This window comes from Rhopalosiphum maidis, chromosome 1 (assembly GCF_003676215.2).
Source record: "Rhopalosiphum maidis isolate BTI-1 chromosome 1, ASM367621v3, whole genome shotgun sequence".
NCBI classification, from domain to species: domain Eukaryota; kingdom Metazoa; phylum Arthropoda; class Insecta; order Hemiptera; family Aphididae; genus Rhopalosiphum; species Rhopalosiphum maidis.
Window position 1 is genome coordinate 72,047,202 of NC_040877.1, and position 22,009 is coordinate 72,069,210.

Below are 22,009 nucleotides of genomic sequence, written 5' to 3' on the forward strand. Positions count from 1 at the left end.
GCGACATATAATTCACACATAAATATTAATAATCTCAAGACTCTCTTAGACTTTAATCCTAAGAAGCAATACATACTAATTTTATCCTAAATATACGGTTATTAGGTTATTATAATTTTAACAGAAAATCCATTACGTATTTATGGCTATACATAGAATGTAAAATAGTACAAAAACATATTGAGTAATTTTATTATTATTCAATTTTTTTTCCATAAAATAATAATACAATTATTTATATAAATTAAAAAATAATTAATTCAACCTAATTTGACATGACCCTGCATATAACAAACACGATGTTAGAAGGTAATAATAAAATGAACAATAATCTATATAAATATTAAATATGATTTCTCAATTATTAATTTTTCTTTTTTATTATTGTGAAAAAAAATTTAAAAAGTATTATATGCACGTATATTGTATATGCAAAACGAAAGTCAAAAAAGAGTATCAATTAATAAAATACTTGATTATAGGTAAAATCCAATTGTTGTAGGCATGCCTTGAAAATTATTTCAAAATAAATTTTATTATTTTAACAAATTTAACAAAAAAGTTATTTAAACTCTAAAAACAATGATATATTATTTTTTGTTACTTAAGATTTTATACTTGAGATTATAAATATGTGTGAGCTAAGCTACAGCTACGGTTAGATAGACTAATACGTTTTTGTAAAAATATCTGTACACATAGTGTTTTAATTCAAATTTAATTTAATAATACCAAATTAAAAAAAAAATAATTGTATACATTTAAAATATTTCATTACCAATTATGTCAGATTAGAAATTATTTTTGACATATGAACATGTAGACGGGAGAAATAAAATATATTTTATTTTGATGATTTTAATTTTGGTCGAATAATTTATTAACTTAAAAATTTAAAAAAGTTTCGTTATAATTGACTTTTGTTGTTCATTAACAATTAAGACGCTTTGTTAGTGAAGTTTATTCGCGAGCATTGTAATTTTTTATGAAAAAAAAGTTTTCATAGAATATTAATTGCAGCTAATATTAATTTGTACCTCTATTTGTACAAGTCAAGCCGGTTGAGCAACAAATTTCAAACCTCAGTTTAAAAAAAATAAAAAAATACATCTCCTTACCTGTAAATTATTGAACTGGTGTGATGAAGTCAACAGTGTGGTGATCTTTTGGCAACATCCGAGCTTGGAAAAATCACGTAGAATGTCCCCATTGTCCTCGGATAGACCAGGCACGAACTTGTTGTTGGGCGATAGTGAAACCCTTTCGCACGCGTCTGCCTGCTGATCGGATTCCGAGTAATTGACTGTTTCGCTGGCACCGCGGCTCTTTAACACAATATTTTGTTTTTCCATTCAATATTTACGTTACAGAGTCGATATGATCGCGACGGCGAGACCACAATATAATATTATATTAATCGAAAACGGGTTCGTGATACTTTATTGTTTCTCGCAGCAACTTACCGTGATTCTCACGGCATACGATTACCGTCTACCATACACCTATATAAATTCATAAACTTCAACCTCTCCACCAACTGTGTATAGCGTGTGCGTATATAACACCGCAGCCGTTCGTGTTTGTTCCGAACGTGCGGGATGACAGAGAGGGCCGGTAAGTAATTATAAGTATGTAAGTACGTATATTAGCTGCTAGGCGATTGTGTTTGTTAAACTGTTCCTATTTATGAGTAATTATTTTCAAAGACATAATCGTCCAAAATTTTAGTTGGTATAATAGTGTATGTGTGTGTGTGTGTGTGTGTGTATTTAATTATTGTACCGTTTAAAATCTTTATTACTTCGAGTGCGACTTAACGCTGAAGCTTGAAATTTTTAAAATTAACATAGAGTAACGTCAGAAGTATACCAAAACAAAACATTTACTTGCCAACTAAAATAAATTGTATTTAGATTATCATTTGACTATAATACAATATTTAAGTATTAGATAATACCTATGATATTATGGTAGCAGATACTAAGTACACGATCGTGGGCTTATACTATAACTGACACTGATTAGACTATATACATAGTTATTCAAGTAAACATAACTATTTTTTTTTTTATTATAATTTATATAGGAAATCTGAAAAAGTGATTTTTTTTAGTGTATCATAAATGGATTGCTGTTTTTTTTTTTTAATGCGTTAGTAGCTATTAATATGTTCATTACTATAATATGACTAAACATTTAAAAATAATTATTGTACAATTTAATCTTCATAATTTGTTTTGTAAAACAAGAATATATTTGTTTGTGATAGTAATTTAAATTATGTTAGACATCCCATCAGACCAAACCATATAATTTTCAAACTATTTTTTTCAAATTTGAATTTTGCAAAACTAGTATTTTAGTATCAAATTATAATAATTATTCCGTTGAATAAAACGATTTAATTTTTGATTTACAAAGGGGGAAAAACTTAAAAGCTAATATTGGTTGATATTGTTGTTATATCATAGTAATAATTAAAAAAAAAGATTTACAAAAAACTAGTTACAAGAAGTTTGTTGTAGGGAACAAACACTATGAGGTATTCTATACATCGAATAATTAATATATTTTTATTAATTAATTAATAATCAATAATTATGTTTAATTTCTTGAAAGTAGTCAATTATAAAAAAAAATCAAATCATACAGCCACATTAAAGTATTAATTTAAAAAGTTTATCATACAAAAACAATATAAATGCATGATTATAAACGAATTAATTCATGTTTTTGCTCATTATTGCCATACAATATCGTTTTGAAGCTATTTGGGGAGAAAAAAATATAATATTTATGAGCGACGTAGTAATTTATATAGAAGATCATATTGTACACATGCATGATAAACAAAAAAGAAAATAGTGCTAAAATATTCTATACTATCTTTTACTTATAATACCCTTTTTATGTCATTATATAATATTATGGTTTAAAGGATTTTAAATATTTAAACACATTATAGTTAGGAGCTATATGATGATATTGAAAGTTTTGGTATTGAATTCATAAAAAAATCAATCAAAACATTTTTTTCTTATGAAGTCAGAAAAAAAATTAGTCAAGTGTCTTATTTGAGATAATAATGTATAGTTAAATTAAATTTAGTATTCTTATTCTTATACATTAAAATTCTTCAAAGCGGGGAATGTATTATCAATATTTAAAAATAAGTCAATTATCCAGTAGGTAATAGTTAAGTTTGTTCTAATTTTGATATAGATCTGTAATACAATCTTTAAAAAGTAATTTATGTGATGGCCATAGAAGTATAGTCAACTTACCAAATACAATTGTTTATGGTGTAAAAAAAATAATTGTTGATTTAAAAAATGAAGGTTTCTAAAGTTGATTAACACGATTATAATGTAATTAACACATAGTAACAAAGTAATAAATACAATATGAAATAAATTAATAACAATAAAAAAAAAAAACAATGTAAAAAAAAAGCAATGTTATATGTACCAAATAATTAGTAAATTAAACAACAATTACGACAACGTCACTTCGTATAATTACTTTAAAAACTACTTAGTATGAAATTGTTTTTTAACGAATAAAAAAAAATCAATGAAAATGAAATACTTGACACGTGATTTCGAAATAACACTAATAAACACATATAAACCATGTTAATCTTAAATATGAAGCATAATCATCATACACAATTCTGCCAACTGTATTATGTTATTAATTATTAATTGGATATGTTTGTAAGTACTTACTAGATAATGATTATTTCTTAAGTGCCTTTTTTTTAAAAATAAATAACTGATAGTTCAGTAGGTACATTAAAAAGAGTTCAATTAAATTTAAATCATCAATGAACATATACTACGTGAAGGTAAGAAGAAACAACAGTGTTCTATATGAGTTGGCATTCAATATGTGCGCCCATGATGATTGACGAGGTTAATGAATATAATATATTAGTGAATATTACTTTGCTAATCTATTTCAGTATAGTTTATATTAAAAATAGATTCACACACTACTGCTGTACATTTAGTTAAATTATTAGAAACATTTTAATTAATAGGCTGGATACAAATTCTGTCACAAGAAATCTTCTAAGGTTTTAAAATTGTTAATTCAGAGTTAGAGATATGAATTAAAAAATGTCAGTGTCGTTTACGGATATTTTATCTTACTTGTCATTCGTGTTTTATTATGAATAGTTAATATTAAAGATTACACCACATATGTTTATAATCAAGGCTTTTCACACGAATGGTTTATTCGGTTATCTGGTTTCAGGTGTTGGACGGAAAATTGGATTTTCGTCTATGTTCCAGATTTTGAAAAATAATTATATTGTTCAACAATTCATGCTGTTTGTGGCAAAAAAAAAAATATTGTCCAATTTTTTAAATCCTCTTATGGAGTTGCTTTCACATTGAAAAAAAAAGGTTGATTTCATACTTAAAATCATATACGTATTTCGCTAAATGTATTGGAAGTTAATGTACCCATGTATTACGATAAAAAAATAAAAAACGTGGTATTTAATTTATTACTTATTTGCTATAAGTGCTTAATGCTTAATAATAAATACGTTTTATAAGAATGGACATGCTATAAACGTAACTGTTCTTTTTTTTTTAAAAAAATCTATTATTTTGAAAATTATCCCATCGTATTTGTATTTGCTTTAAATTTTCAATGTACATAGGTGTATGGTTTAATTATGAACAAAACGCTTAGCACACTATTCCTAGTCGAAAAAATACGAGTAAAAAAAGTTATAACATTAAGCCCCTAAAAGTATTTTTCTGTAGACAAACTTTGACACAATAAATTTAAAAAGTACTAGTAGATTATCTTGACACTGCAGAATAAAAGTATACTATCGATTTTACAAATCTATAGAAAATTATTATAGCAATATATTTAAGATTTTTTTTAGAGAAATTATATATAATATTGAGATGAAGCTACATCAAACGTAAAACTTTATAGTGCTCAATATGATACTATTTAACAAAATACAAGATAAAAAGAGTTTTTAAAGTTTTATTTTGGAAAAATAATTTCTTCTTAATTAAAATAGTTTTACAGTTTCGTACACATTGATGGAAAGAAATTAACTGTCATAAAATTAATTATACATTTATCACGTTATTAAATACGAAAAAAAGTGAATAATGTTTTTATGATTTTTTAACTTTAATAAATTTTTCCAAAATAATTGTAACATCAAAATAAAAACGTTACGGATGCAACAAATATTTTCTTTCATATCATGCGTAAAACTTTTATTTATAAACAGGACTATTGATTCTTTCCTGTGGGAGCAGTTTTTACAGTTTATATGATTGATGTATGGATCTCTTTAATACTATTTGTCTATTGTATGGATATAAACACCCAAAATGCCTAATAAGAAATATGCTTAATAGATAAAGTTAGAAAAACATCAAATGTATTATATTTCACATACATTAATACAAATAAACATTGTATCTCGGGAAAAAATTATAAATACAATTTAACAGAATAAAATGACTTTGATAATTTTTAAATAAAAAAAGTTAAAAGTTGCATTAAAAAAGAATATAGTTTCTCAAAAAATATTAATATATTTTACGAAATTTCGTGCGAAGATCAGGTAGGTTAGCCATGGTACGCATTCACTATACACCCCAGTTTAATATTAAATATATTATAGATATAATAAGTCTGCACATAAATATATACAAAAAATAAAATGTTTTTATATGTAACTTTCATCTGAACAAATTATTGAAATTGAAAATTGTTTTTTTTTTTTACTCATTTTTAGTGAAACATATTATAAATATACTTTAATACGGTAATATCATATTATTACTTAAATATTTTTCCAAAAAAAACATATTTTTAATATAAAATGCATAACATAATATTTCGTTTTAAAGTATACATTAACCTAACGGATGAAACTGATAAAAAAAAAAAAAATGGTTTTCTCTTTAGAACTTATTATATATTATTCTGTTGTTCGTTAAATTTATTGTAAATGTTTTTCCAGGATAATAAAAATGATGTTTAAAATAAATCACATAGCTACATTTTTTTCAGTAGAAATTTATTTTATTTTTTATTTTTATAAGGTAATTTTTTTATACTATGTATCGTTATTTTATTCTTTCGGAAACATAACGTCAATATTAATAACTGTTTTAGAGGCAATCGGTCATGTCAACTTACACGTCATATTGTACATACGATCGATTGTCGTAACAAAATATTTTATGGCCTTTTGGGCATAGTTTTTAATTTCATGGAAAATTAAGAGGAGTAATTAATGTTATTGGCAATTTGAAATTTCACAAACCACCTACAGAGCTAGCAGCGTTTCCGATGTACTCGAGGGTTTTCAGTGATAATTTATTCAATTACACGGGTATTTCCTCTCGTATTTATACATATTGTATAACCACCAGGCAAAAGGTCAACACACACACACACGCTCACACACATATATCAGTGCTCATCAACGCATATTTGTACGTAATAACAATATAATATATTATTTATATATTTATATAAAACCATTCATGCACTAACCTTATTCATTTAGTTATAATTGTGGATAGTTTGATTATATATTCATCGAATATATATTTTTTGTTGGTAAAATAATTTTACATGTATAGAAAAAAGATTATTATTATTAATATCACTTTTACCAGCAACGGAGTTGGTGAGTCGGAAGCTGTGGAAAAATGTTGATAAACCGCCCAATTAGTGCGTCTTGTTGTCTGCGGTGACGATTCCATTTCCGTTACAGACTCCTCTGCTGTTTTGCGGTGTTGTCGAAGGCTTGTCCATTTCTTTGGCGTTCTCTATATGAGACAAAAAAAAATTATTATGACTAATAAGTGAACTGAACTTTTGAAATAATGTGTAGGATGTGGATTGTGGGTAAGTACTATATATATAAAGCTATCGAAAAATGCACAGGTAATCAAAATATGATGATTACAATAAAAAACAACAAAAATAAAAAATTATAATTATTTTCTATAATTATAGAAAAAAGATTTTTAAATTATCAAAATTTACTTTTTGTTAGTGTATCTTATAAACGTGGAGATTTTAAGCAGAAATGTATTTAGTTTAATATCATACATAGTATTTGCAGTGTTTTGTTCTATTACAATATTAAAATTTGTGAATAAATATAAATAATAATATACAATATAATATTTAATGTATAATTGTATAATTATATAACCAATGTATACTAATGTATGTATATGGTTATGGCTATTCAATTTTGACGGATATTACAAAATACGATTTAACTATATTAGTGAATATAATTTTATTGATGTATTGCTAAATGTTTACCACCTAATTTATGAATTTCAGTAAAGTATTTCAATATTTGTTTTACTTTTGAATAGAACATTGTACATTTTATAATATCACCGTACATACCTCTTTATACACAAATTATTTCGGTTATTTGGCTTTATTAATTATGAAAACAAGATGGTCGCCGAGGAAAAACTGTGGTAAGTGTAACATTCATTATATACCTAGTATAATAGTACACTCGTATACCAGTATAAGGGTTGAATGTATGCATAATAATAGGTAATAATAATCTTCTGAATATGCTCTTCTTCCGGGGATTTAATTTGATTTGGTTTAAATCGTTCACCATCTGATAAACATCTTAGATAGATAAATTAACGATAATAACGAGTAGACCAAATAATATAACATTGCCGTTTAATAATGAAGTACTCGCATAAAAATTATAATAGTATTATAATATAATAATTATTATGTTTATACTCCATTTTTTTTGTTTAGTATTGTTACTTCTACTTTGTTATTACCATTGTAAAAAGCCGATTGGCGTTTATTTTATAAATAAATAATAATCTGAGTCTTATCGGTATCGATGGTATCTCGAAATAATGTTCGTTTAATTTTTATTTGAATAATTTCTAATAAAATAACTGAATCGAAACTGTACGAATAAATCATTTACCAAAAACAGGTTCTTATATACGTGGGTATAAATGGCAAATTGGTAGATTGTTTTATATTTTTTGATTTTACACGAAAGTATTCAATGCGTACAATTTAAAAGAACTTTTGTTCCGGTTTGCAACACTCAATAATTGGAATACTTAATTATAATATTTTAGTAACTTTTGTTTGCGCACAATATGTGCATTATTATCGTGTGTTAAAAAAAATCGTCGTTTGTATACTTATATGATGATAAATTTATATTCTTTTAGTATCAGATCCAAAAACAAGAAGTTCTACGGGTTATATCTCATGGGTAGGTATTGTAGGTAAAACAATATGTCATTGTTTTTCTTTTGATAACATTACTTTAAATTGGTATTGTGTTTGTTTTTCTCATTTAAGCTGACCCAATTTAAAAGTCCAATTTGGCCATGTCTCTAACATTGAGATCTTTGAAATTAGATATGTTCGATAAACATTATTTTTGACCATTAAATCTTGATGTTAAAAACCCGACGGGCATAACAAATCAATTGATTGATATCAATTACAAGTAAATTTCATGTTCAACTTCCAACCAATTTGTATTATGATTTTTTTTTTTTTATTCACAGGTTTGTAATATTTTAGTATGATATAATAATTATAAAGAAATAACTCTTGAATGTCTATGATAGCTTTTAAATTTTGATAAAAAGTAAAAAGTAACTATTTAATTATTTTCAATGGATTATGGTAATTTTTGTATTACCGATTCGCTTTACACATAAAATAATAATTATTTTGTAGGAATTCAATTTTAAAAAATTGGTAAGTTGATTGATATCAATCCTAACATTATATAATTATCTTTATTCTTTATTATAGAAAACACTGAAATTAAATGGTAGTATTTTTATTAGCGAAATTAACTTTCATGGAAGATTGGACAAGTTAGTGAATTATTTTAATTCAATTAAGTAAAGGTTAAATAAAAATTCAACAAGATAAAATGTAACAATAATTAATAATTTATGAATAACTCAGTTCAGTTATAAGTTAATTAACTAATATTAAATTAACTTATTAATTTCATTTTTACAGACATTTCTTGATAAATGTATGTAAAAAGTATTCACTGAAACGATAAATCAAATAATACAAAGAATAATAAGTGATATTAACCCATTTTTTTTTCTATAATATTCTTTATAAAAATAAAACATATTTACGAATATAATATATATATTGGTATATTAATTATTAATAAATAGTAGATACTTAAATCTAAAAAAGTTGATTTCAATAGAATTTTATTTAAAATATTTACGCTTCACTTAAAAAAAAGCAATAAATAAAAAAAAATTTAGTTGCTAAATATTAAATGTAAAACGAGTTGATAAAATACGAGTAGATTGCAATTAAACAGTTTTCAAAATATTTATGGTCCAGATATTACGCTGTTAAAATATATTTATTTTGCGTTTTACTATCTGCAAACTATTATTAGAGGCACTCAAAAAATTGTACAAAAACGTGTAAACCTTACTATTAAGTGAAAAAACGATTCGATAAAAAAAAAATTCTCGTAGCAGAATATTGTTATATAATGTATGTAAGTATTAAGCGTATTAAATATATTTGTATAGCTATGTAGACATACACTAGCTGAACATAATATCATTATAAAGTTAATATTATGTTGTGGTAATGGGAAGGCAATAATTATATAATGAGTTAAGTGTAACTCGGTAAATAAATTAGCGTTCCAGGGTAAATTCAATTAAAAAAAAAGTCGAAGTAATAGATTCGTAGAAATAACTAAAATGTAAAATGTTAATTTGATTTATATATTATCATCTCATTTTATACGTAATATTATATAATTAGAAACTATAATAATCACAGAAACATTCAAGTGTACACAATATTTGTATATTACTTATTGAAGTGTGTGCTTTCTGCATACGTTTAATATCGGCATATTACGACATCATAAAGTATCACAATAATAATAATAATAATAATAATAATAATAATATGTACAGCTTATAACGACGATTAGGAATACTACTGCGGTAGCATAATCGTATAATATAATTATAATACCTACACGCGAAATAATTAAGAGTTCGATTGACTGGTTAACCGATCACTTAAGTCGTGACGTGTACGGTTGAGAAAAAACCGATCGAGAACAAACAATATCGCATCGATCTTTTGACAAAGCCATCAGGATGACAAATTGAGTTTTCGTTTGCGTCGTGTCGTTTTGGTTTTAACCGTGTCTTGCCGAGGATACTGCTGCTATTCGTGTACCGTACAATAATACGCGCGTATACAAATCGGTAATGATCGCGACATAGGCGTGCACAGACTTTGACCGCAGGGGGGCCCTTATAAGTATAATTAAATATTTAATTGTTAATTTTATTAAGTATTCATTTAATTTAATATGCAAATATAAAAATAAATAAAAATAAAATATAAGGTATTAAAATATATTTTACATAATTATAATAAAAATGAATAACAATAATAATTTGAAACTGAAACAGCATAATAATACATAAATACTTATAAAAAATAGTGAAATAATGTAAATAAAGTAGTTGATAGATACACTGTGATAAAAAATAGACCGCTAGCTGATATCAGATAAATGTTCGATTACTTGTGGATATAACTATATGATACAAGTCAAAAAAGTATTTAAATTCACGATACAGGACACAAGATACAATTGTATCTCGGATACGTATCTTGAATGCAAGTATCTAAGATACTGCCCAGCCCTGACTGTATCTAATGATAGTTTTTATAATGCGATTATTGACAATATATTGTATTATATATATGTGGATATATTTCCAAGCATTTTTATCGAGATATTAACTGTGAATACTGTATAATCGATAGTTTTGTGTCAATTAAAGACAGAGGAGAGCTTAAACAGCGAGAATGCATCTAAAGAACTCTAAAAATTGTTTAAGCCCAAAATTTGTTAGCATAAGCGGACATTTGATTGAATTTTTAGGGGAGCTATAATAACCCAATGTAAAGTGACCCCGCACCACCTTTTTATACAGAAGTATAACATATTACCTTCGATTTTTAGGGGTCTATTGAAATACTTGGGTGAGCTAAGCCTCCCTAAGTCCCCCTTGACACATAATATAACTATATTATAGTAATAAATAATATGACATTGTATTCTGTGCTATTAGCGTTTAGCTGCCCTTTTTAAAAATGGCGACTATCGATTACGTGGCTTCAAATCTCCCCATTATCGATAACAACAGTTAGCAATCTAGTTTATTATCTATATCTGTGCTGTTAGATTAAAACTGGCTTAGCTTTTTTCATGTAAAATGTAAAAATGTTCGCTATCTAGTATAATATAGATATCCATGCATTTATTAAAGAAAAAGCAAGAGGCCGCAGGGGGGGAGGCACCCGACCCCTCCCCCTGTGCGCACGCCTATGGATCGCGATTAATATTATATTAAGGACGCGAGCAGATTTCGAGATGAAATTGCGGGTCATACGTATACTGTCGCGAAAAGTAGGCGTCTATGATATACATAAGTATGTACGATATCTAATGTGTAATACAGTGTCGTGTCTTTTTCGAAACGGTGTGCATGTACCTGTAATATAAGAATATGTATACGTATAATATTATGATATTGTAAAAATATTATGTCCTTTTCTGCGTTCGCCGAAAACTCGTAATATAATAATAATATGTAAAGGTATATAGTGCGTCGTCGTATTTTAGGCACTAAGCAAGCGTGTCGAGTAGAAGAAAATTGGCGTTTTTAATATTTCGCCTTCCGAGAATACCCGTGTAGACCCGAGTAAATAACCGCTGCAGATTGTACGGTGTAGGTCGCGAAAACTCGATAATACTATACGTATCTACGTTTGTGTGTATACTTTAAAGACATTCGGCCGGAAAACAAAAATAAATATATATATAAACTTCTCCAAATACAATAGCAAAGCCAAGAGGTCGTATTTCGTTTCGCCGTCGATTTATTCCCATTTTTCCGACTGTTGTTTATTTCAAAAATTATTTTTACATTATTTTATTTATATTTATTTATATGTATTTTTTTTATAATAATAGTCGTTATTATTTATTTACCGATTATTGTTGACTTGTACAAAACAAATATATAATAGGAATACCACGGTATGTCTATAATCTATATCTTACAATTAATGCAATTATTTATAATTATAATAGTTATTATCAACTTTGATAATAGTAACACTGCTGATTATATGGTTTATTATAAATTATAATGCACTACTCTGTAGTTTTTTATTGCGTTATAGGCACTTAACTATGCATGCAATTTTATACTATAATTTGTTGACTGAAAGTTGTTTTATGTAATTGAATAATATAATTTATCAATTTAAAATAAATTCATTAAAATAAACTAAAATCAATTTTGCCAAGCACAAAGGTATGTTATTACGTATAAACAACGATATTATATTATTGATATCCTTAGAAAACACTTAATGGAATACCCATTTTAACAAGGTAACTAATATAATTTAAATTCTGTTGACTATAATATCCACTATGGTAATTTTGTAATTTAGAACTGTATCATTACTTGAATAGTTGCACAAATACTGTACAGTATATTGTATAGTTTGCATATAATCATATTAAAAAATATGTGATTTTGAATATTTAGTAAAACGATAATATACAAGACTATAATTAATCATTATTATTACAAAAAATGAAATGAAATAATAATACATGAAACTTTTAGTTTCACTAAATTTAGAATATATATTTTTTTTAAATGTTTTACCAGTAGGTATATATTACACGTTTTTATACGCGTGAGTACGTGTTACTAACAGTGGACGGTTATCGATGGGTTTGCAAATATCATCTCACCTATACGCCCACGACAAACCGTCGTCTTCTTCGTTTCATTAGCGAGTTTAAATCGTTAACACCTACGCTCGTACACACGCATCACACGATTTTCGCAAAAAACACGGTAGAATGCGCATTTCAGGGCTGGTGTTTTACTCGTATTTATTACATTGAACCCGTGTCGCCACTAGGAGGAGAGACGGAGATATGATATTATTATACTTTAAGTAGACGATTGGACGAGGGAAACTCATGTATGTATATATATATAATATGTTTATCTCACAAGAGTCACAACAATGTGAATTTGCGATGATAATAATATCGGGTAGGCATTGTCGTCATGTATATTTTGGTCCCATTCTAGTATGTCGGGACGCGTCTGAACTAATAGGCGTATTCCAACATGCAGCTGCCAAAAACACGATTACCTCCATAATAATAATAAAAACAATAATAATAATTTTGTTGAGTTTATCTCTTAGCTCGGAGAGCTTTAGAATTATTACTATCATTGAGTAAACACGAAACACTATTAATCACAGTGCTAGATATTCACTATAATACTTTATACTCATAATTCTTACCAATTATTAGGTTATCAAGCATGAAGTTTTTATTTCTAATTGTAAAATGTCGAGTTATGTTAATATACATCAATCTATTTTTAAAGTCGACATATTGCCAACAATTGTGGCTTCTCGTGTATTGATCGTACACCAGTTATAACAACAAATGCATTTTTCTTATTATTACTCAATTATATTAATGTACAGACTCAGAACTCAGTACAGCTGGTAAATTCGGTTTCTCTGGATCTTGGTTATCTACATTAACATTTGAATACTCAAATTCCATACAGCTAGGGTTCTATACTTATTCAGGATTAATTTTCGGGGGGGGGGGTTAAAGTATTTTTAAAACATGAACTGTAGTTGTACAAATTAAGACCAAGTAAATAAAAATTAAAAATTAATTTAATGTTCATAATTCTAAAATGGGTACATAACAGAACTATATGGTTAAGGTTAATACATTTTTACTAATTAAATTAAATAGGTTTTAGAAAAATAAAATTTATTTCAGTTATCCACAAAATTGACAAACTAAAATTTGAATATGAAATTATTAGAAATGTACTAGGAATCTGAAGAACAATTTACAAATAAATTAATTATGTTGGATAAGAAAACTAGAGATAATATTTCAATTTTAGATGTGATAGATAATTCTTATAAAATTTCAAATAATAAGCAGCAGTATTATGATAATAGACGTAAATACGAAAATAAATTAAAATAGAATATAGTGTCAAACATAAATGGAATCAACCAAATTTTAATTGTAATTCACCAAACAAATTTGAAAAATATTAAATCTATATTGTTTAATATAAAATTGATGTCAGTGGAAATTAATGCAGTACTAAATAAACCATCTGAAGAAAATCTTACTAGATCATCTAAAGTTATTAAATCATCATCTCTATAACAAAATCCGAACAAATATTAGAATTAATTAAAGAGAGTGAAGCAAAAAAGTATAAAAATACAAAATTAAAATGTGAAGCAGTGAAACTCTCTCATTGTAAAGCTAATAAGATAATATGTAACTTGCCTACTCCAAATGTAAAGGAACAATGGCTTCTACCTAATAGTTTTAAAAACAAAAACAAAAACCACCGAAGAAACCGAAGAAAGCAATACTAAATAATGAGCAGCTCATGTATTTAAAATTTTTTACGTATTTATTACATATATACATCACCAGTAATGTTATTATTTTAGTGTCCGAGTTCAAGACAGATTGAAGTGTAGAAATGCCAACATCTAGTGCATCAACTTAAGTTAAATATTTTTTGATACCTAGAAATTTCTACTACAATCATTTATTAAAAAATAAATATATATATAAATAATTTACTAATTATTATTTAATTTTGTTCTTTATTAAACTATAAAAGATAATATGAATAAAAAATTTTCAAAAATAATTTTACATCAGATTACTAGTTGATATTGTATACAAGTAATTTATGCATTTTTAGTCTTTATATATTAAAAATAATAGTCTATTAAAATATAGGTTTGGGTAATAATAATATGTGGGTTATGGGAAACGCAATAATATAGAAACAACTTGTTCGAATTTTTGATTTAGGTGTATCAATATTTTCAAAAAAATCAACTGCTTTAAAACTTGAGGTAAAAATAGGGAGTTCTGGTTAAAAAAAAAATGTTTTTATCACTGCAGAGTAAAATAAAATCATATTAAAGTAGGTACTTGAAAATTCCAAAAGTCAAAATTCGATAAATGTATAATTAAAAGATAAAATGATGTATGAAAATGCCTGGTTAATCACCCTATAATAAGTAGGTATATAATATTATAATAATATGCACTTGTAAAACATCGAAATTGAAAGTTAAACCGATTACTCTCTATTATTATAATGCGTACGTTATGTTCTTGCAATAACATCGGTGGTGAAAATCAACAATACGTAGTAACATGGTTTTTTTTTTTTTTTTTTTAATTATTGGGTCGATGTCGATAGTTGAACAGTCACGTTTGTCAAAAGTAAAGAGGAAACCATAAGACAATCGAAATAAAATTTAGAATAAAATAAAACGTGTATTGTGGAACATAGAGGGTATTATAGGTACACAGTCGTTTCGAATTTGATCAGAATTCAAAATGCATATTATGCGGTGAGATGCTTAACTTTATATACACAGCCCGCATATTACTATTATACCAGTATCATACAATATTTGTTCGTACTCAGTATAATAATCCTATACACTTCGGTTCTGAAATCAGCCAGATGTTTGAACCGTTTATTGGAGTCCAAGTATAATAAACCACCTTTAACCACGTAAATGTATATTGTTATAATATTTATTATATAATATTATTATCGACAAGACATCGAACGCGACGCGTGTTGTTTTTAGCGTTAATTAATGTTTGCTGATTGGAGTGGTGGTTCTACCTATTATGTATATTTATATTAAATATAATTATATGTCGGATGAGGGGTTCGGCGGATATGAGGCAAATTATTATAACAATATTGGTCGAACCACTATGCGCTCGTACCCTTTTCCGGCCTGGCCCGTTGGCGGCGGTATGTACAGCACGATGAGCACACTGAAGCAACACTTAAGCTTATCCCCGGGTCAATGATACGCGTTTCTGGTTTTTTCGGCAATGTTTACGTTCCGCAAAAACTGTAAACAACCCTTTTGGCGTCTTGCGACTGAACGCGGCGTAATAAACACCAGACTTGAAGTTCAATTTATACATATACCCAGCGTGCGCGCGTGTGTAGACGAGCGCGCACACTTACCGGATTATTGTTCAAATTCGGTAAAAAAACGAGAATACACGATACATAATATTATGTTATATATATATATATTATGCATAATGATATGGCAGTGACAAAAAAAAAAAAACAACACGAAAGGCCCGTGGAAGGTCACCGTACCTATGTACAATACAAGTACAGACGCCTGTGTCGTAAATGTACGCAGTATGTGACTGTATCATTTTTTTTCGAAAAGGACTTTTGCTTAGGTACACTAACGGCCCTAACTTGACCGAACCTATACATTTGCTGATCTACGTACCTGCTGCGATCTAGCAACGTATGAGGTGGCAAAATATATTGTACAAAAGCGAGCGTGAGCTGCGCGACAATGACGCCGCTGGACAAAACAATTACAAACGGAGTGTAAATAAGTTTTGGCCGTATCGCGTTATTGACATCATTAGAATATTATTACCATATAATATAATAATTATATTATGCGTGCTGTTGACAGCTGTCTGGTTATTTTTACTTGGCACAAGCAAATAATTTATCGCGCAACTAGTGGAAATTATGCCATATCATTATAATCCCCGAAAAAACCAACGAAATTTGAATTCACGACCCTAATAATGACTATAATATATGAAAATAATACGTTATATACATAATATATTGTATAATAGATACACGTTAAGCGGCCTATGCACTGACAAGTATTATATAATTAAAATTCAACGATTTAAACGTATAATATAGTACGTAAAATATTTTATTCCCGCCAAATACGATTTTTCATTTTAATCTAAAACAAAACCAAATTGCTGTTTATGATAATATTTTATTAAATTAAATACACGGACGGTATTGTTAACTAAAGAATAAATTGTAAACAGTGTTTGATCTTTGTTACAAAATATTAGATTGGATACAAATTGTAGAAAGTTATTTATTTATAGAGTGAATTGATTGCATATTTTCTATGACGTGCTAATGACACAAAGGTCACAAGAAAGAAAAATTTGTCATTATAATTGTATAGCGATTCTGTTCACATTATGTTAACCAGAAACACGAAATAAACATTTAGATAAGATTAACGTGAACGTAGTTAATGTCATAATCTAGGATTTTCTCAAGAATAGTTTAACATAATGATTAATATTTATACATTCATACAACTTATAAATAAAATATTATTGTGTTCTTATTGTTTTTTAAAAAACAATATTATGTTGATAGTACTTAATTTATATTAAATATTAATAATCGACTGCGATAGATAAAAGAACGAGTGACAAATTCGTTTCGAGTTATTCTAATGAATTAATATTTTATCTAATCTAGCCTTTTTTTTTTTGTTTGCATGTTACCTAGTTTTAATGTTGTATAATATTATAAACGTATACAGAACGTGTCATCTCAATCAATACTTTAGAGTAAATATTTTTTAGTCACACAAATTAATATTATTCTTCGTGTTTATTTTAGTTTACTGTTTAACGGTAATTGGCCGGTTATTACATTGAATTGTAGAATCCTTGTAGATTTTGAGTACATAATTTAAAATTTAAATTTAAGCCCCATGTTCCCATTTCTTATATATTTATGGTTACTTAATCATGACTATGTCCCTTTTCAAACACACGCATATAAATAATTTAAACTTCAAATGAAACATGATATTGTTGACAATGATAGGTAAATGTGATTTATATGATAAAATAGTATCCGCATTGCTCAACAACTATGAACTAGAAAGTTTTGTTTGAATTAATGTATTATTGTTACTATAATGATATGGTTATGATATTAAAAAACTTACATTCTATATTTGCCTGCTAGTAAACTATTATATAGTTACCTATTTCCTAGTAATTATTAAACCTATAAAACTAACGAGGTTATAAAATGTGCTTTGAAAGTCATCAACTACAGTAATACAAGACCAATTCAAATTTAAATACAAATTTATTTTTAAGTCTTCGAGTTAGTAGTTAAAACAAACATTATGTTAAACATTATTTGGCCGTAAGACGAGGAATTTTAAACTCTTATTTTATGTGCGTATTATAATATATTTATATACAACAATAATCATAGCAAATTTTATTTTCCACGATTTAAGTCAAATGACTAAACATAAAATGTTAATTTTATACAAAACATTTTTAACATTTGTTAAGCTTGTAAAAGTGCAATTCTTATAATAATATACTAAAACGTACAAATTACATTACACAAATAAATTCATATTTAAAGATATTATATTATAACTGAGTATGGTACTGCAATATAGAGAATTATTTATTATTCATTTTCATGGTTATAACATTTTGCATAGTTGAAAATCAATGTTTGAACCAATACAAATTTATTTTAGATACTAACGTTCATGATATTCTGAACAATTCAAAGACTACCATATCAAAGTCAAAATAACTATGTTAAGGGACAAGAATTCAATTTTGAATCATATTATGCTGTACAAGGTTCACGTAAATAATAATAATAAAAATAAGTAATATATTGCAACCAGACAAAACTTATAAAGCTTTTGAGAACTAAAATATAGAATTTTCTTTGTTTTATTGTGAGTTCTGTTTTCCCACTATGCTATGTCTTATGGAAAATTTCACAAAAATTACTTAAGTTTGAAAATAAAAGTTACAGAGATTTAGACCCGCATCTTGATGCTTCATAACTATTGTTTTTTAACTTTAAATAAACACATTCAACGACTAGTTAGCTCGCACCTTTTTTATCTGATATAGATTTACTTATCTACGAACAGTAAATAAAAAGAGATGTAGACAATTTTTAATGAAGTTAATAAAACAAATTTTTAGAATTCTTCTGTAAATACACATAACAGGTACCTAAAATGTATATTATGTGTTCCAACCAAAATATTATTATACATCAAACAAATCAAATTGAAAATTGAATTTAAAATCAGAATTTTCAAAAATATAGATTTTAAATATATAACATATATATATATATATATATATATATATATAGATTGAATATAATTTCAAATAAACTTTATAATTTTGTTTTATAATTTCATGGCTGATCAATACAAAAATATAGTAACTAGCACAAGCGAATAATGATGGCTTACACGGTAGAGTTTCGAGCTTGTTATTAATTTGGATGTATATAATTCAGTTACACAAATTGAATTTAAAAACATACATTTTATATTAGGTACTTCGTTAAAGCATTTTATTTGATAGAAACGAAACACGAAATAGACAATATAAAGGTCAGTGTTTTACTAAAACAAAACAAATATATATATATATATATATATATATATATATATATAAAATGGGTTATATTTATTTAATAGGGGCCCTTGTGAAAAGGTAATTTTAAAAATATTTCGTCTTCTTGATATTTTTCATAAACGAAATTCAGCGGAAATACTTTTCTCGAGGGAAATGGTTCTCTCCGGTCGAAAATATATACAATAGATAGTATACTACTGTCTAACAGGAACATGTTAACTAAGCATTTTACGCATACGTCATATGTACAACTTTTTGGCCTTTAATATGTGAGCATATTATAATCAGTGTACACCCCATTGTTATATTTAGTTTTAATTATTTTGTACGTGCAATTTTGTTACTACAGCTAAAACATTCATTAATTTTAAATCACATATTAATGTGTTTACACACTATTCGTAAATTAAATTTATTGTCGTTTATCATCACAATTCATAATTACTATACTTTAAAACTTATCGTTGTGACACATAATTTATCTTAAGCAAGATAATTAGAAAATATTTTCGAACAATAAAACTCAAATAGCCTAAATTAATGTATAATATTGAAATCAGTTTTATGTAAGACCATTTTGAATCTTTTTAGCAAATCATTTTTAATAGAAGTTTTTTTGACACAGATTAACTGTACTTTTTACTTTTAACTTTATGCATCTTTTAAAAAAAACTTTATTTCTACTTTCATTTTCACTATTTAATTTAATTTATTATAATTTATATTATGTTCGGAAGAGTTTTCATTGTAGTATTTCTAACTTCACTCGTATATTATACGTAAAAACTGGAAATTAAAATATTTAAAAATGACAAATATTCATATTATGCGCATTATTATTTATAAATTTATAATTTATATAATACATTTTTAAATTAACTCAAATTAAAGTAAGGGAGCCTAAGAGAGTGTTAAAAAGTTAAATTTACTGCAAAGTTAATTTGAGTAGCGGTTGACTTTAAATCTAAAATATTCCATTAAAACGTTTTTACTTTCAAAGTATAAAGAAAATAAAATATATTGAAAACATGTAAAATGTATTTGTCCGGTATTTTAAATGTATAGATTTCATGCTTTCATCATTAATCGTTAACGTAATCTTCGATCAGAATACTTTTAAATACGAACAAAATCGGGAAATAATATGACGTTTGATAGTATGTGGTACTCGCGCAGTTTTTGCACAGGAAGTATAATAACAAGACATAGTTTCGCCTTTATAGCGTCGGGTCAACAACTACAATGACCTGTTATAAAAACAACAATAATAAAAACCATGAAATTTAACGTCGGCCGATTTCGGAGGTCCGCTTGTTAGAGACTATTTTTATTATATTGTGCGTCTCTTATATTAAACGGTTACTCACCTAGTCATTGGACATAACGAAATACGTAATATACGGAATGCGTCTTTTAAAATATGCTGTGTGCATTGTAAACAACGGTTTATGTATGTGATCAAAGGTACAGATCGTACACACGCATAGCTATATGTGCATTATAATAATAAGTGACAGGACTATGCGATTATTATTATTATTATTATTAATAATAATTATTACTATACAATACGGTCGTTGAAACAACAGCGGCATCGACTGAATCTCTGTTCGAGTCTTTAGTCCTTACCGAAAGCTCGCTGTTGGTATATAAAATATATTATATATTTATATGCAAATGTTTCAAAGTTGTTCGTTGCTGCCGTTCCGTCTTTAGTGTACGATACGACTGTTTTGAATGTCTATTACACGTTGCGTCTGCGATGACTATCGTAATACTGTGATACGCATAATGAAGTTCATTATTATTATAAATACCTATAGCTCTCTGAGTCCGAACGAAAATAATATGAACTGTTTTCAACCAAATATTGATTTTCGAAAAGTTATACATCTTTTCAGAACGTATTGTTGGATTACCCGTTGATGACGAGTGAAGTAAGCGCACTCCTCTTTTCGAGTGCTCTGTGACGACAGAAATTGATTTTTTTACTTTATTTTTTTATAATATAATACGACGGAGTAATAGTCGTTTATATATACATAAAAAAATATTGTAAATGTTGTAAACATTCTTTTTTGTATTTCGTATTGATTGTTTTGCCAATTGTAACATTTTTTTTTATTTAAGATTAAACTTTTTTTCCATTACAACTTTATAATTTATAATATTTAATATTTATCGTACACTTTCTGCGGTGCTGCAATACTTCCTCTATTGTACGTCGCACATTTTTCCATGGCCTGGCAGACGTATTTATATTTGTATTTATCTTTTCTACGTATATTTTACCTCAAAACTAGTTAATTTTAATTATTAATTAGTAAAATTAAAGACATATTTGGAAATAATTTTGAATGGATCCAGAAATGTACTCTGATTAGAAGTCCACGAATGTTACATTCGAAATTGTCTAGTCCGATTTCTGGAAAGCGACAAATTGTAAAATAATATCAATTTTATAATATAATTTTAAATTTTTTATAAATATTATTATACTGCAAATACTAAACTCATTTTGTGCCTTCA

The 22,009-nt window shown here is 26.6% G+C and overlaps 1 protein-coding gene across 3 annotated transcripts in view; it reads right to left on the reverse strand.

Annotated features, from left to right (window-relative positions):
- Positions 1-22,009, reverse strand: part of LOC113549620 (adenylate cyclase type 5) — a 193,118-nt gene that overhangs the window by 19,177 nt on the left and 151,932 nt on the right. For all 3 annotated transcript variants that reach the window (XM_026951010.1, XM_026951009.1, XM_026951008.1), the window contains exons 4-5: positions 6,675-6,830; positions 1,119-1,325 (exon numbers count right to left, since the gene is read on the reverse strand). In XM_026951010.1, coding sequence (XP_026806811.1) covers positions 1,119-1,325; positions 6,675-6,830 — 363 coding nt within the window. The remainder of the gene's footprint in view (positions 1-1,118; positions 1,326-6,674; positions 6,831-22,009) is intronic.